General features: G+C 44.1%; 1 protein-coding gene across 2 annotated transcripts in view; it reads right to left on the bottom strand.

Annotated features, from left to right (window-relative positions):
- Positions 1-12,234: 12,234 nt before the first annotated feature.
- Positions 12,235-18,137, bottom strand: part of GOLIM4 (golgi integral membrane protein 4) — a 30,045-nt gene continuing 24,142 nt past the window's right edge. For both annotated transcript variants that reach the window (XM_027685572.1, XM_027685573.1), the window contains 5 exons: positions 17,779-17,891; positions 16,520-16,687; positions 16,040-16,108; positions 14,403-14,483; positions 12,235-14,070 (listed from right to left, as the gene is read on the bottom strand). In XM_027685572.1, the coding sequence (XP_027541373.1) occupies positions 13,909-14,070; positions 14,403-14,483; positions 16,040-16,108; positions 16,520-16,687; positions 17,779-17,891 (593 nt within the window). In that variant the 3' untranslated portion in view covers positions 12,235-13,908. The remainder of the gene's footprint in view (positions 14,071-14,402; positions 14,484-16,039; positions 16,109-16,519; positions 16,688-17,778; positions 17,892-18,137) is intronic.

The raw sequence follows: 18,137 nt of genomic DNA, 5'->3' as shown, positions 1-18,137 counted from the left end.
CAGCCTTCTTTCCAGTACCTTCCTGAAGGCCCCAAAAGAAAGGCTTTTCTTTTCCACAAACACAATTCTCTCAGCCTTTCCTCACTGGAGAAGTGCAGAACAAGGAAAGCTGGTTGTTACTCTCTTTTTTTGTCGGCCATAAAATTGGGTTGTTAATTACTGAGTGTTCTTTGCTATTGAAAAGCAGTTGGTAAACAAGTTCTTCGAAAGACTGCACACTGCTGAAGGGTAACACTCTCCTTGCCTTTATCCCCTTCCCAAGAGCACTGCCTGCCTCCAGCACGGACAGTGTGCTCAGACACCCCCTTGGCTGCTGGGCTGGGGGTCAGGGGTGCCTTCCATGCCACGCTGGGGGCACGTCCTGTTCCCTCTGCTGCCACTTCCCATCTCCCAGGAGCTGACTGCTGCTGTGTTCCCATTCAATCTCTGTCCCTTCTTGTCTCTAAGTACAAGCTGACTTTGCAGTGAGTGATTTCTCTATGCTGTGGTAAAAAGGTATATATTTGTGAAACCATCTACCTGAGGAGAGCTGTGCCCCCCGGGAATGACTGATGGAAATTCTTGTGCTGCTGCTGTATGACACCTGGATGTCATCTTTCAAGGTGCTGCAAGGACTGATCTGAATTCATCCTTCCTTCTCCACCCTCCTTATGTTGTTTTAATTAAGTTGTAATTCATCTCTTTCTTGGAAACAAATTGTTTTCCTAATTTACTTGGAAACACCTCCTTTAATTTGCTGTAGGGCTGTACAATGGTTTGCTCTTTGCAGCAGAGCCAAGGTGCAAGTTTCAGAGAAGATGAATAGTTTCCCAGATATGCTCAGCTCTTGTCCTTTCCTAGAGGCAGGTGAAGGGCAAGTTTGCTGTCACCAGCTGGGCCATGGCTCATTCCTGACCCACGGGGCTCTGCAACTCCCTTAGTACTAATTTTAGCTGCTCACTATACAATCTCCTTCAATTCATTTCACTGTATAATCCTGTTTTAACAAAACCCATTGATTGGGAGAGGAGATATTCACAGAATTAGGGGCTTATCTACTTGATAGATGTCTGTGTGAGCACCAGGAACAGTCACAGCCATTAATATTGGCTCGTGTGAAATAATAAGACCTGAACTACCCAACAATAAGAGCTGCAGAGAGCAGGGCAGCCACCAAAAGCTGGCCAATGAACTGCAGTGTAAGTGCCAAAAGTTCAAATGAATGAGAAAAAGAAAAACGTTTTTATTCAGTGGAATGAACTGCAGCCAAAAGAAACAGATTTTTCACAGAGAAACACTGAACTTTTTGACAATAATAATCAGCTGCTCTTTCTTCTTTAAGCCATTGTGAGTCTCTTGGCTGGTGAGTTTTTCTGTAAGTTGTACCCAACGTGCCTGAAAGAGCCCACCTGAGGGAGCTGGCTTTAGGGCTTGCTTTAAAGTGCCTTTTTTTATCTTTGTGCTAATTTTTTGGGCCGTGCAAATTATTCCTCAGTACTTCCTGGAGGCCTCAAAGAATTGTGTTTCATAATATTTCCGAAAGGATAAAATCCCCTTGTTATGGTGCTTCTCAAAATCAACTGGGTGTTCATTTTAAAGGTTTCTTTTAGACTCACAATATGCTGTTTCTGTGCAGAGATTCGGCTCCCAACCAACACTAGGGCTGAGCACACTCAGAGCACCCCACGTGTCTGTCACAGACTGTTGCTGTTGTGCATTGTTTAACCATTTTTTCCTAAAAAGTTACAAAATTTAAATTCCACCCCACTAATTTCCACTCCAAATCAAGCCCTATCAGTATTTCCACTCCTTGGTTTGGGGGGTGCTGACCAAGAGCCCCTGTTGCTGCCTGTTTGCACTCGTGCTGTGATGAAACATCATTTTTCATTGCCCAGGGCAGCTGGGGCTGATCTCCTGCCTCCCAGGTGTGTCTTGTTGCTGGAATCCATTGTGGTGGTCAGGACAGGCAGCTCAGTGTTGATGCTTGGAGAGAGAGGTCCTGATGGACACCACCTCATGGGATAGTTTGGGCTGGAACAAACCCTTCTGGAGGTCACCTGGACCAGCCTCACCCAGGTAAGATCCTGCACCCAAAGGGCTTCTTTGCCCAGATTGCACCACAAACTGATGGGTCTCACAAATGTTTGAGGATCAGTATCAGTCATTCCAGGGATCTGTCTTCATATAACCTCTGTATTAATGAGTGTGTTGGTAATAACTGCCCAAAGTGCAGCACCAGACTGGTATTTGAGAGCAGCATTTAGGCAGAAATGTCACAGTAATTACATACTCAGGTTTGCTCAGATATCAGTGGATAAACAGAAAGGGGCTTTACACACCCAGCATTTTTCCTAGGTGGAATAGTGTCCAGTATAGCTTTTTCATCCACTCACCTGCCAGTGGGGATCAGGATATACAAGGAAAAATAGTCTCATAGTCTGTTTTTGAGAGCTTTTGTTATTAAGTTTTTATTGTATAACATTGAATATATGCTGCTTTAATATTGCACAACATCTCAGCTAATTCAGCTGTCTTTACTTCCTAATCCTTTCACAATGAAGCAAATATTTTTTTTTTCCTTTCTTGAGAGATACCAGAAATCCCACTTAAAACACACAGCAAAGCCAAACAGCAAAAAAACCCCACTTGTAAAATGAAATTGCATGCAGTAACACTGAGAAAGCATTTCAAAGGCAGTGAAACATATCCAGAAGAGTAACTCCAGCCAGCAACCACTGTCTGCAGGAACAGTTTTAAAGTATTTCCACATTTTTTATGCTCTTTTCTCTGACCTTTAGTTCAAGGCCATCTGTGCTGAGCAGCTGATTCTTATGCTCTCTTGAGTGGCTGCTGTAAATAGGCTCCAGTGTATCTAATGAGGACCAAAACCTGTTGGAAGAATTTTTAAACCTTCCCCCTTCCAGATAAAGTTGGATATAACTAATTTAGCCCCTGAAGGAACAAGTCTATTAGCCCTTTGACAGCTAATTTAATTCCTGCTAATGTATTGTGCTGGATGAGTTGGGAAAACAGATTCAAAAGCCTTTTGGAGGATAATGGGAAATCATCAAGGGAAAAAAAAACACTATGGAAAAAGAAAATAGTTGAAAGATTAGGCAGAGAGAGCTGGAAGTGCCTGGCTGGTGTGGGTTGTGTGAGGAGGTTGGCAGCTTGAAGGGGGAGCTGAAGGCAAGTGCAAAGTCTGGGGAGAGGATAAGGTGAAGAACTTGGCTGGAGGGGAAAATACATTCTGTTTTTAGGCTGGTTTGTCATCTCAGAGTTTTAGGAGTTCATGCTTTTCACTGTCAGATAAAAAGTAGGGAGCAGTGGTTAAATCTGGGTCTGTTTTTTTCTTCCAGAACCTCAGGGATTTGTGTAATCTATTTGATTTTTATCTATTGTTCCCATAGACCTTTATCTCTGGATAAGGCCACAAAGTGCTGATTTGTGTAGATCCCTTGTTGGCTCTTGTTGACTCTGGAGCTGGCACTGTGCTCCCAAGTGACCAGCCAGTATCGAAACAAGTTATTTAGATGGGAATCTTTTCAAAAAGAGATAATTTATTGGCCCTTGCAGTGTTTCTGGCATACAAGGAGAGGTAGAGGTTCTTCCACAGAGCTAAGGGAGTAGCAAAGCTGCTCCTGTTTGCAGGACATCCTGCACACTAACCTGCATTTCCCCCAAATTCAGTCATCCCAGTTCAGCGAGCGCAGCACAGTCACCAAAGTCCACGTCTGACATCTGTGTCTTCTCCTCTTGTTGTGTATTTTGTGGCACCACAATCTGATTTGATGACTGCCATGCCTTACCAATTTTCCTGCCATAAACCCAACTGGCAACACTGCAGCTTCCTGCCCTGGTTAGGTTTGGATCAGGACAGAATTTCAAGGCGTGTGGGAGCCCTGCTCCCGTTTCCATTTGTAGCCTTGTCAGAGATTTCTCTGTTAGTTTTCAGGCAGGCTGCTTTCTCTCTCAGTGCCTCCTTTAAAGTGGAGTGATAACATTATTAGTGAGCAACTTGTCTGCTTGAAGCAGAAGATCCTCAGGCAGAGAAGCAGAACACACAAAAATAAAGCCCACAGTTTCGGGAGGTGTTTGCACAGCTCAGTCAGTCGCTCCAGCATCTCTGCAGGTTTTGGTGGGATAAGCCCTGAGAGGCTTCCTGCCACCTCCCAGTGTATCAAACACCATGTGGGGATTTCCCAGCTGATTCCCCAGCCCGTGGGTGTGATGGGAGAGGGGCAGGTCCAGGGGATGGAGGTCGCCCTGGAGGAGCCAGTTCCTTGCAGAGGCACAGCTGTCAGGGCTGACAGGTTGTTAGAGATTCATGCTCACTTATGAGCCATGAAATAAAGCTCATCTCCCCAGCAATTTACTGCTGTGCAGTCCCATTGATTTTTATGGGAGCTGCCTGGTGTTTCATAGCAGAGTGTAATTCTGCTCCTTTTCTCTTGGACATTTCCAATTTGCCTATCACTCACTTAATGGCTCAGTGAAGAGCCCACTGAGCTTTTTATAGTATTTAAATGGGAGACATTATCATGGCATGGATGCTTTAATACACTAGTGTATGAATCTTTAATACATTCCTATTGATCAGGTCCTTGTATGATAACAAAGTGCCACCCTCCCTGTTTACACAGGCAGAAAACTCAGGCACAGGAGGGAAACCAATTGCAAATGTCACATGCAGGATTTAGCATGTGAATCAAACCCACTTACTCCAAATCACAGAATGGCCTGGGTTGGAAGGGACCTTAAAGATCATGTCATTCCCACCCCCCTGCCATGGGCAAGGACACCTTCCCATTTGCAACCTTCACACTCTCAGGTTACTCAGAGCTCCATCCAACCTGGCTTTGAACACTTCCAGGGATGGGGCAGCCACAGCTTCTCTGGGCAACCTGTGCCAGGGCCTCCCCACCCTCACAGGGAAGAATTTTTCCTAATATCCCATCTATCCCTACGCTTTTTTAGTTTGGATCCATTCCCTCCTGTCCTGTCACTCCAAGCCCTTGCAAACAGTCTCTCTCCATCTTTCTTGTAGCTCCTTTGGGTACTGGAAGGACACAATTAGATCACACCAAGACTTTGCTTCTCCAGGCTGAGCAATCCCAATTTTCCCAGTCCTTCCTCATAGCAGAGATGCTCCATCCCTCTAATCACCTTGGTGGCCTCCTCTGGACAAAAATCTGGTGTCCTGACTCCCAGATTCTTTGAGAAGGTTTTTCCTGCTCTTTGTAGGTGTTGCATTGGTTGTGCACAGGAAGAGCCTCATGTCTCTGCCTCTTTGTTATGGGTTCCACAAAGCTCTGTTGGGGCTGGTGAGGTTTAATCCTGCTCTGCCCCAAGTCTTGACTTGCAATTAGATGAAAATTACTGCAAAGGAGCTAAAACAGGTTCTAGGGTTTAAAAGGCCCTAAAGGCAGTTATTAATTTATGAGGGTAAATTGTTGGTAAGATGATGTGAGCACGTGGAACCAGCTCTTGGGGTCATTAAAAAACAAGAACAGATTTATTGACTGATCAGATGTCAATAAGCTTCCCTTACAAGCGTGGACATTGTATCCTGTGAGGGAGTTAGAATGGGCAGAGAAGGTATCAGCCATTGCTAATACAATATTAACTAGAATTCCTCTCTACTTAATCCTCTTATTAGGTATTGCATTACTTTGGCTGTCAGTGTGCTTGCTGCCTGTTGGGGAGAGCGAGGAAGGGAGCAATCTGTCATTTTTGGAGAACGTTGTAAATGGTTTGTATAAAAAGGGATGATGCAGCAATCCATTTGCAGTGATGCTTTGCTGGAGATGAAACCCAGATGGGCCCAAATCTTGTGAGGAATGGGGGAAATTCACTCCAGGTTTACCATTTTCTGTCTCTGACAGTTAAATGTATGCCTTGCCTTGAGGAGTTATTGAATATGGGCCTGGTAATACAAATGGGAATGTCCTTTCCTTCCCTATCCAGAAGGAATCAAACAAACCAAGGCTTTCCCGGAATTTTGAAGCCTTGTTTCCTTGTTTCTCTGTTTTTTCCTTGCCTGCATTCACGGGGATGAAATCTGGGGCTTTCTGAGGCAGTGGGGAGGTTACAAACCCCACTGCTCACACCAGATGGGGTTTGTGTGTCCACAGAAACTTCTGCAGGGTTCCCTGGAATGTGACCTGGTGGCAGCTGCTTTGGCTCTGGGCAAAATTATCCCAAGGCAGCACCTTTAGAAGGAAAAATGCCACTTTATGGAGGCAAGGAAACGAAACTTGTGAAAACTGGAAGCTGCCTCTGTACTTTTACCTGAGCTGAATGCTGCTTTCTACAGGAGGCACTACATTAAGTGCAGCAGCCTGGGAACAGAGGAAGAGCCAATGCAGGACAAACAAGTCACGTGTGACCACATCTGGCTTAGAAAATGTTGTTTTCCAAAAGAATTAGCAGTGTGTGAAAATAGTTCTGTGTTCACACGAACCAGCTGAGCAGGGTCCGGGATTGTCCCATAGGAAAAAAAAAAAGAAAAAAAGATATTTTTATTTTATTTTTTCCCCTGATGTTTAAAACAGAGTTAATTCATGGTAGAGCCAAATCTGTGCACCTGTGGTGCTGTACCTGGTATGAAAAACAGCACAGCTGTTGCACACCAAAGAGATTTAAGGCACCTTTCTGAAAAGCCAGGGCTCTTTGAAATATTCATGAATCTTTAGCAGTTTCCTGAGATACAGAGGAATGTCAAATAATCTCCTCTTCTTTTTCCAAGCTGCTACATTTGATAGTTTGAGATGGAAAACCTTTGCTATCCAACAAGATGGAAGTGCCCCCTTCCTTCCCCTCTTTGCCCCTCATGACACCGATTGTAATTCCTGTAATGCAGATGCTGCACTAACAACGTGGGTTACACACCTGCAGCTCCAGTTTGGAGTTCAGGTTAATTTAATGGTGACATTTTCTGCAAAAGGCTTAAATCCAAGAGGCTCAATAAAGCAGTTTAGCATGTAAGGGGAAGACCCGAGGTATCAGTGCCATTTGGGAGGATTCACATGGAGTGGAAATCCAGAACAACTGTTAAAGGTAGGAAACCCAAATGGAATAAATAAAACAGGGTAAGGAAGGACAGAACTGTGCTCTGTGTTGCATTTAGGTAACTCTGTGCAGCTGAAGCAATGTGACAGGAAGGTTTGGATGGGGAATGCAGCAGGCACTGAGGTAAATTGCAAATTTAATGATGTTTGCTGCGAGGACAAGCCCGGAGGGAATGTCTGACAGTGTGGAACCACCACGTACAATAACCTGTGAGCTGCTAATTACAGTACAGTCCAAATCAATATGGAAATGGAGGCAGGCTGGAAGCTGTGGCATATTCTTTCCTCACACTTGCACTGGGTCCCTTTGCTTTGTAGCAGAACCCCCAACTTACCCCCAGGAACTCTTCATTTTTTTGGGCTTTGGATATGTCTCCTGGTTGGGGTTCTGAACCTCTGTATAAAAACACCAATGAGAAATTCCTTTCTGAATAACCTCTCTGTTTTGAAACTGAAGAAGGATAGGTGTCAGCTTGTCCAGTATTCTAATTTCCAAGTTGCTTTCTCCGGAATAAATCTCAGTGTCTTTTCAGGAATAACGTGGTTTGCGGCTTTGCAGATTTGTCACTGTGAAATATAACACTTCTACAAAGACTTTCTTCAATCACAGCATCATTTTCGACAAATTTATTTTAAAACCCATCAAAATATTGATCTTGAGATGGGAAACATCTCAACACTTTTCATTATTGCACCACATCCCCTAATTTTACAAGCAGATCGATCCACTGACACGACCATCTGGCATGGCAGTAAAACAAGGAGGGGAACTATTTCCACATCTTATGTGGAAGCCCAAGGGGTGCAGTTGGCTCTTCTGTGCCACATAAAGTTACTGCCCCTGGGTGGGAGAGCCCAGTGGGATGCAGGTATTCCTAAAGGACTAACTTAGGTTGCAGGAGGTTCTGGAAACTCAGAACTGGGCTCATCTATGAAAGACTTGCCCAAGCTTCAGTAGGTACAATTCTGCACAAACTATTTCTTGATGTAATAATCTATATTTCTGTACACCTGTGTATTCCTACCCATAGAATCCTAGGATGGTTTGGGTGGGAAGGGACCCAAAAGTTCATCTCATTCCACCCCCCCCTAACTTGGACAGGGACAAAAACTGTGTCATTTCAAGGTAACACAAAATGCTCCATGGACACTGGAGCCAGTGAAATCTGCTGTCTTGGGATCCATGTCCTTCATTCTTCTTCTTGCACAGTAACTGTGGTTGTATCTCCAGTTCTTCCACTCCTGCTCACATCCCCAGCTCCCTTCCACATGCTCTGATTCCTGGTGGTTTTCCAGCACGATGGCTGGTGCTGAATTTACTTGTCCTAGGGTTGGAAGGGACCTTAAAGCTCATCTCATTCCAACCCCCTGCCATGGGCAGGGACACCTTCCACTAGCCCAGGTTGCTCCAAGCCCTGTCCAACCTGGCCTTGGACAATTCCAGGGATGGGGCATCCACAGCTTTTCTGGGCAACCTGTGCCAGGGCCTCCCACCCTCACAGGGAAGAATTCCTTTCATAATATCTAACCTAAATTTCCCCTTTTTCAATTTGTACCCATTATAATACATATATGTGTTAAGCCCTCTCAGCTTCATGCATGGGAGCTGTTGTGTTTCTCACCTGTCGCAGCAAGGGACCAGAAAATTCCTGTAAATCCCTGTAACATGGGAGGGCTGTTAATATTCCATTGGAATATCTGCTGTGCACAAGCAGCTCAGGGTCCTGCAACCAGGAGTATCTTACACAGGGCTGACCTGGGCTTTTCACCACAATTACTACTTTACAAAGGTACTTTGCAGCTCCTGCTGGGAAAGATCAAGTTTTCTGCAGGTTAGGGACAAACCACAGCTCTTTCCATTCTCTTTGACACCAGTGGGATTCAGAAGGTCTGTGATTTAATTTCATAATCTCATTTTTACAGAACTCTGACTATTTCCTTCTAACAATAGCATTTGGTCGTTAATTAAGGATTCTGTCTTTTCCAAAATGTCACCTAGAGCTTTCTTTCTTTTTTTTTTTGTTCCCTTGACATAAGGTCATGGATAAAATTCCCTGTGAGGTTTAACCTTTCATTAAAGCTCACCTTTTTTATCTGCTTCAATTCATAGTTAAGCTCATAAGTGCACTAAAGGCAACTCTGTGACAGCTTTTCCAGCCTGTTAGCTCTGTGATGGGCATTCCCTGAAGGGGCTGTTACTGCAGCTTCCAGGGTACCAGGAGTGTGTCCAAGGCATTTTGTGCCCCTGTGGTCACGCATGTGGCTGGCAGATGCAGCACTTACGATGAAAAAAAAACATCCTGATAGTTTTGCCACCTCTGAAACTTTGGCAGAGCATTAATTTGTGCGGTGGAAACGTAGATCTGGAGCTGAGGAAACACACAGGCCCTGGGTGACCTCAGAGGCGAGGCAAGGGAAGGTCAGGAGCTCGTACACCCGAGGGATGGGAACTAAAACAGTGAGAGATCAGCCCCAGGGCAAAACTGTGCTGCAAAATATTTTTTGAACTGATGAAACCATTTGCTGTGTGGTTGAAAACACGCAGAAGACAGAGTTTTATATTGGTGACTGTGATCAGAAGGCTCAGCAGGACTCTAGGGCTAAACTCAGGCCCAAGCTGGTCTCTCTTCCCAGGTTTCCTCTCAAAAACCTTGTTAAAATCCCCTGTGCTGCCTTCCCTTGGTGCCTCTCCCTAAGACAGGGTCTAAACACTTTCATAAAATGATTCGAGAGCTGCAGGTAGAAGCAGCTTTGAGAATGAAAAGTTTATTACAGTGCAATGATTGTGTTTCAAGCAATCAGAGATTACTGATGTCAATGCACCTTGAACTTTCCTTGGTGCATTCCAGCATGCAGGAACACATGAAGCTCATCAGCTGAGTCCCTGACTGTAACAGAGCTGATAAACACCTTTAATACACGGAAATTCAAAGAAAACATTTTTAAAAGACTTTATTAGTAGACATGACAAAATCATTTTGTGCTTTATTCCCTTTAAATGCGATGATGACGATGAGAAAATCATGAATAATTCTGCGTTTGAACCAGCAAGAACCGTGGAAGGGAAACCTGTTTGAGGGCTGATGATGTGTCAGATGTACTGAAGACAGCTCTTTATCTTGCTCTGGATGCACAGCTTTGGGCTTCTCGTTCCCCTCACCCTGCAAATATTCTGGCTGTAACAATACACATTTATTTCTGGCTGTAGCAGAGGAAGAAGCTCTGTGTGCTCTGTAAACATGTTTTACGTGCTCAGACTTGAAGAGCCGAGTGAAGGTCGTTCTGAGCAGGGAGTGCCCTGCGGCTCCTTCGCCGGGAAAACCTGCGGCGAAAGTGGATAAAACTTGTCAGGACCTAATTTGTGCTCAGTGCCAAGTGTATCTGTGGGCTGTGCTCTGAACCACAGCCAGTTTGCTGTTCGCTCTTAAAGATAACACAGCAAGGAACAGCATTTTACTGAGGTGAGCTGTGGAGCCACAGTGCTGGATCTGATCCACTGGAGGATTTCCTGACCTGCAGAATTAATTCCACTGGGTTTTATTCATTGAATTTCATTGTGTTGTGTATTTATGCCTCTTATCATCCTCTTGACTGACCTTTCAATTTGCCAGAGGCAGGACTCTCGCGATGCCCAAGCTGGGCTTCAATTAGAAAGACTTGTCAAAGATGTCTCGTGATCAAAAATTCATCACAGCCTTTAAATAAATTGCTGCAGTGAGTAATTAACTTAATTACTAAACATGGTGTATTTCTGACCTGAGTTTTATTGTGGGGTTTTGTTTTGTGTTTACTGGGAGGCTGAGGGCTTCTGTCTCACTGGGTGGCTGCCTCTGTGAGTTCTCAGCCAAGTCTTTCCTGAGCTGTCTGGAGCATGAACTTTCTTTCCATAAGCTGAGTTTTCCCATTGGTCTCACCCTGTTTTCTGAACGGTCTCCAATATTTTGATGAGTGGATGTCAGCCCTGGTCATGGTGTGCCCTGCTGCCAAATCCCAGTGTGATGTAACTTTTCCCTTTGAATTCCAACTTTCACTCCACTGGTGTGTGACTCTCATTAGTCCTAAACCACAGTGTCATGCTGGGAGTCACACTCTGTGAGCTGGAAAACCGAGACAGAGCATTTCCCTCTGCTCTTCATTCTGTGTGCCAGGGCTGGAGCTGTGGGACATCTCCACTTTATTTTTAGGTCACATAAGCTCATTAATTTTCTTGATTTAGCAAAGCATTTGGCATTCCCTGAATTCCAGGGATCCTCGGGCAGTGAGGACCTGACATGTGGGTCCCCCTTCTCACCACAGCTCAAGCACCCAACGGGCCCAGTGGGTCTGGCAGTAAGTGACCCTTGTCAGGCACAGGGGTCGGAATGACTTCAGGGGGAGCCCAGAGCAGGCAGCTGTGCAAGGTCTCCCCAGAGACTTTGCAAAAATATTGGAATTGGGGTTTGAGTCCTGCATCTCTGAGCTGCTGGCAGGGAGCAAAGCTGGCTGGGGAGTGTGGGAAAGCCCCAGAACTGATGGAGTGGTGGCCAAGGCGTGCTGTGGAGGTGCCACACAGGTTTTGAGCCTCACGTCTCACTCATGAAGTTGATCTTCAGTCAAGTAACTCTTGCCTGCAGTGAACAGGCCCTTGTGAAGACTTTCTTGGCCTGTTCATGTCTGATGTGCACTTATTGTGCTTGCTGAAGTGACCATCCATCTGTGGGGAACACGGGCTGGTCCAGCACAGGGGGAGCCCTTATCCTCATCCTGGGCAGGGTTTTGTCTCTCTTGCTGGAGCCACCTGTTACCCAAGTGGATGATATCCAACAGAACATCATCAAAGCTGCTTAATAAACCTGCTTTGAGCCCTGGGACACTGGGACCCGTGAGCAGCTCTTTAATTTCACCCATAGCCAGCAAACTGCTGAAGCAATTGCAAAGGAACAAGAAGCAGCTTATTGTGAAGATGCTGTGCTGGGGGAGAGTTTGTTCCTGCAGGTGGCTTTGGAGTGGCTTTCTCTGCACTGCAGACAGTCTGTTTTCCACATCTCCATGGGTACTGCTGTATCCATTAATATAAATGCTCCACTCCCCTGAAAATACCACTCCCCTGAAGAGCTCCAGCTCTTTCCCTGCCTGTCCCTACTTGCTCTATTAAAATGGAATACAAACACACTGTTAGGAAAACTAACACAAAACCTCACACTTGTGCAAGATCAGTAACTATGTCCTAGTTTATTGACTGCAGTCAAGTTTTATTATGCCTCAAATAATTAAATACTGCAACCGTGACATTAAAAATACAGGCCAATTTACCAAAATAATTGTATTCTGAAGATTATGTACATATTATACATTTTACAGTCTCATGTAAACTTTTTTATACATAAGGTAAATCTTATTTATGGTAACTAGAAAACCCAAAATACTTGTTGACAAAAATCTTCCTGTGAAACGTAAGCACTGGGTTGGGGACATTTAGGAAAATTGCAAAGAATGGAAACCAACTATAAAACTTAATATAATTGAGTTAGTAGAAAAATGAATTAAATTACATTCATATAAAAAGTTAAACTAAAAACATTGCTATGCATCATTATTAAAAAAGGGAAAAACCCCCAATCCTTCGTTTTATATATTAACACACACTTTGGGGAGCTCCCCTGGGCCTCATTTCCAGCAATGGGGCACAGCCTGGGAAATCCAGATTCCCACTCTCCTTTAACATATATTAAATAACTAGTGTCTGTACCAATACAAATATTGTATAGATTCATGCACTGTGATTATGTTCATAGCCTACACCAAGGCACAGTTTTTGTGTTGTCCCCCCCACCCTCAGGTTTCCACATGCAGTGCTGGAGGTGTTTGCTGGGCAAAACAACTTCTGTGAGGTTCATCTCGAGTCTGATTCTCACACCAGGGCACACAGAAATCTTCCCAGCACAAAAATAAATAAGTAAAAGAAGGTAAAGGCCTTAGTTCAACATCTTGCACCAATCATGTCAGCTCAGCTACTCTCTGCAGGCTCCAGAAAATGTGGCACTGACACAACATAATTAAAGTCCTCCGGTCAAATATTTTATATATTAACAAGGACAAGGAAATTGTTGCTGCTGTAAATCTTCATCCCTGTGACAGCTGTAGTGTTGTGATTTGGCATAATGGAGCTTCAAGTCTAAATGGGTTCCCAGCTCCTCCAGCACACCCCCATCTGCACGAGCTGCCAGGCAGTGCGTGTAATTGAGGTACCTGGGTATGCTCATTAAAATAAATGCATAATTGAAGTGTATATAAACAGCTGCCAAGATTAACAGCTGTTAACCTGGCTGCATTCTGAAGGCTTTGTAGGGCTTGCATATTTTATAACTGTTCTGCACCTAGAAAAGGCCTGGTCCTGCAAACAGCTCGGCCTGTGCTCGTCCTCGTGAGGTTACAAGGAATAACCAGCCCTTAGTCAGGATAAATCCTGCCATGGAAGACAATGAGCTGGAGTGACTAAAGTCAACTGGATTTAGGCACTAGAAATATTCCTTCAGTGTTGAATGTGTCTGAAATTACACCAAACAACCCTGTCAGACCTGGACAAGGTGAAAATGTATCCAAAATGGCCTCTATAAACCATGCCCAGAATTAGAGAAAATTAAACCTTGAGGATGTCTGTTTATGTACAGCTGGAATAGAAAAGAAATCCTAATCTAGAGTATCAAAATACCGTATTCATATAAACATATGGGCATCTAATAGAAAAGTAAAAAGTGTAAAACACAAGCTTTTTTTTTTTCTTTTGGAAATTAAATATCCTAAAAAAAGTTCTTTAAAAAAAACAAACCAAACCAAACCACCACAGGAATTTGTGTCCTGAAAAAGAAAAATGCAGGGACTACATCTCCCCTCGTCTACGAGATTTTGCTGCAACAGCTCTGCCTTCCTCCTCCTCCTCCTCTTCTTCCTCCTCATAATTGTCTTCATGAACTTCTTTCTGGTTGTTCTCTTCTTGCATTTCTTGCTCTTGGTCTGTCCCTCTGTTATTCTTTTCATCTGCCTGATTGGGGGGAAAAAAAAAGAACAGGAAAAATTACACACAGATATTCCGTGCCAGTTCCCTTATAGTTTATTTTAGGGCAGTGAAATAACTGTCAGCTGGAGCTGTGAGAGCTGATGGACAGGAACAGGAGAAGATTTTCCGAGGCCTCCAGGCAGCAAGAACTGCTGTGGAGGTGGAAGGATGAGCAAAATGAAGTTGGGACGGCATGAAAATTTCAGGTCTATGATTAAAGCAAGCTGCAGCAATTATGTAAGATCCCTGTGACGTGCTCACAGTTGTGCTCAGGGTTTGATCATGTCCCCAAACCTGTGGGTTTGCCCAGGACTTACATTTTCCTCGTTTTCACCATATGGCTCCTCAGCGTTGTGCTCCAGTTCTCGTTTTTTCTCTTCAGTCAAATCTTCCTGGACCTACAAAGCACAGAGATGTTCTCCATGGTTTAATTTCCTTTTAGAAAGTGGCCTGTGGCATAACTGTGCACATTTTCACAGCACTACTTTTGCAGAATGGAGATTTTAAAGGGGGGAGGAGAGGGCATGGAGAGGTTAAAGGAGGATAAAAAAACCATAAACACCCAACAATCAGCAAACTCACTCTCTCTGAGAGCATCTAACTTTCAACTGCAATTCTCACAGACCCTCTCATCATCACCTCACACATTTAGCCTTCCATCCCATGCTTTAACTTTACATAGATATTATTTTCTCCTTGTCTTTCATAGCAGGACTGTTGTGTCATGATACACCAAAAGAGTCATTACTGACACTCCCACCCCACTGGGGACTCCTAGAACTATTTCAGTTCTGACATGCAATGTAGGTATTTAACGGTAATTTTGGCCATACTCTCCCAGAATTTGAGGGATCCTTCTGCCAACTGCTCCTGGAAAACCATAGAGGAGCAAGTGGGGGATTGGGAGCAGAGAACAATCTCTTCCAATGCTATCCTTGGAGAGAGCAGGTCATGCTGAATCTGTTTCCCAGATGTTCAGCTCTTGGATCTCTCACTTGTTTCTGTTCTGTCAGCACTCTCCCTCAATTCCACGTCCCACTTTCCACGTTAGGTGCAAATATGAAAGAGGAATGCTTTTTGCAGTAAACCTGATTTTCTTTTGGAGGATCCTGTTATCTGCTCCAAACAGTGTCTTGCAAGCTGGGTAAGATGCACCCCTCACACCAGGATCACTTTGAGGGAAAGATTTCAAGAGCAATGTGTAATATTTGAGTCAACCTACTAAAGAAACTAATCTCCATTACTTTACTACTTCCAGTAAGCACACTGGGCATAGCCCATGTATTGAATTGCTTCCATAAGCCAAAAAGGAGATGCCAGAAGCCAACCATTCCCAGTTCCTAACGAGCTGGTTTGATGTAAGGAACAGTATTCTGAACTGGTGAATGCTGAGTGCATCCCAGCTAATCCAGACAAAGTGCTCCCCAGCAGGGAGTAAGGAGCAGCTGACTCCACTGCTTTTTGTGCAGCATTATGTGTGAAGCAGAGAGCAGGAATGAATCAGGTAGGTGTTGAGGGCCTGCAGGGTGGCTCCTGCCTGCACATGGCTTGGATTGCTCAGGAGGAGCACCAATAAATCAAAGTCAGAGCTAAAGAGTGAGTGAGTGGCCAAGGAAGCAGTTTGCCCAGAACAGCAGTGTGTGATTAGACATTAATGAGGTTTTCTGTGACCTTGAGGTTTCCAGGAATTTTTCCTTGTGTTGTGAATGGCTTAATCTTTTCAATTATTGCCCAATTAACACTGTGTGGCATGGAAGACTGATGGATTGCATGAGAAACCCTAAATGTATCCAGAAGGGGACAGCAGAGTAATGGCAAAGGCTTTCCTGGTTTGTTAAAGTCAGACAAAGTGACTTGGGTTCATGCTGCAGTTATAAAGGATACCAAGGCTGAATGTTAATGGAGATGTGCTCTGCTACCTAAGTCCACATATGCTTGAGGTCTGTGTTCTTACCTCCTCTTCTCCCTCATCCTGGTATTGTTCATCCACATTATCTTCCTGCTGGTCGGGGTTTCCTGCCATCTGCACAAAGATCACAGAACAATTCAGTTCTAGTGCATGTCTATTAACTTTAGAAGACTGAAGATTAAAGCTTCTTGTTCTGGAACTAAAACTCCATGTAAAGCTAAAATAACAACAACGACATAAAAAGTTTGAGTTCCTTCATTAGCAGCAGTGAGAGCCTGGTTACGTGATTCAAAACCACCCTCAACTGAAAAATAGCAGGATGGTTATAAGAAAAACTACACAGAATACAGCAAGACCTTCCATACTAAGCGGGAAGACAGTGGAATATTCACACCACTAAAGACCAAAGCCATAACAATACAGATTGTCTCTGTCTGGAGGAGTTTACAGCTTTAACAGGGTTGAAATGTGCAGCATTTGACCTCCTGAAGAGGCCCTGTGGGTTCCTCCTTTCCCTTTACTGACCACCAAGTGCTCTTCCATTCCTGGATGTCCTTGTTTCTGACTGGCTTCCTTGTGCTTTTCATTTTCATCTGGTAGGTTTTCTTCTCGCTCTTGCTCAGCTTCCTCGAATTCATCTTCTCCCTGATTATTGGGGTCGTCAGCAGGATTCACATCTTCCATGGCCGCCTTCTGTAATTTTCAGAAGTGAATGTTAAACACGTATTTTTAGCTCATGGTCAAACTCCCTCTTCCTTGAAAGCTACACTGGCATGAGCTGTGCTAAAACCAACTCCATCCCCAGCTGGAATCTCTACAGGATCAGGGCTCACTGGGTGAAAGCACCTCAGCACTGGGCAGAGGCAGAGCAGAAGTACAGGTGTCTGTCTGCTAAAAACCAGACTGAATCTGATGACCTGTTTCACAGAGGCCGTTGAACAACTTTTGTTTACTGATTATCTGACAACTGACAGTGCCTGATCAGGCCAGGTGAACAAAGATAAGGGTTTAAATGCTCCTGGCTCCAGAGAGCTGATGTGATCCTTCAGTACCAGACTGTCCTGCACTATTGACCTTGTCTATGTCTGTAATAAAACAAAACAACACTCACCTTTCATCTTTGCCATCCAGAAAAGGAGTATTTTTTTTCTGCTTATCACTCAGTAAGAGCACTTCTGTAACTTTGTAGCTAACAAGTTAAAGGTCCTCTGGAATTATTTACTATACACCTTAATTTGCTGAAGGGGAGTAAAGAAAATACTCTTGATGTTCCACAGCAGCAGGTGAGATGGAGTTTGGGGGAAGGCACAGGACTGACTCTGCTGCACCCAGGTCTCTGTGCAGTCAGTTCAGTGCTCACCTACATCCTCCTTCAAGACCTCACAGTTCTGTACTGACTCCAGTTGGTTTCAGTGGCTCTTGAGTTGGCTCTTACCCTCTTAACTAACCACAGCATCAAAAATACCATCTCAGCTCTTTCTGAGGCCAAATTTACCTGTTCAACTCCCAGCTAAGTCCAAATCCTTTATTCCACCTAAAGCACAGATCAAAGGAATGTGGAAATAAGCAATTTGCTTCCAACAAGGAAGCTTCTTTTTGATTTCTTCCCAAATCAATAAGGACAGCTTTAAATAGATTTTAGATGTTGTTTTAAACTGTCAAACCTGTCTCCCTAGCAGATCTCTCTTCATCTTATTTCTGTAACACACAATTATGTCAGACGAGACCTGTGGGTTCTCACTTCAGTAACGATTGCAATCCACGGCATCTTAATTCATACTCACTGATTCATCAGCCTGCTGATTTTCTGCTTGATGTTCTGGTTCTTGCTGTTCATTTGCATTATTTTGATCATCATCTTCACCTTCATCCTGGTGCTGGTTGTCATGTTCATAAGCTGAAAAATTTCATAGGTTATTATTGTATTAGAGCAGTTTTCAGTTAGTCCCTTCCAACTCAAACCATTCCATGATTCTATACAATTTAAAGAGATCAAACAAACCCATAGACAGAGCCAGGAATGTAACCAAGATCCACAAAGCCCTATCCTAGGAGCTCAATCAAAAGGACACTTTTCCATTCAGGAATGTGAATATGATCTTTAGTAATTCCTCTATTCCACTCAGTCAGTTCAGTCAGGGTT

Source organism: Neopelma chrysocephalum, unplaced genomic scaffold (assembly GCF_003984885.1).
Source record: "Neopelma chrysocephalum unplaced genomic scaffold, ASM398488v2 Primary Assembly neopelma1_69, whole genome shotgun sequence".
Lineage (NCBI taxonomy): Eukaryota > Metazoa > Chordata > Aves > Passeriformes > Pipridae > Neopelma > Neopelma chrysocephalum.
The sequence above is the reverse complement of the archived record's forward strand: the minus strand, read 5'-3'. Positions and strand labels throughout refer to the sequence as shown.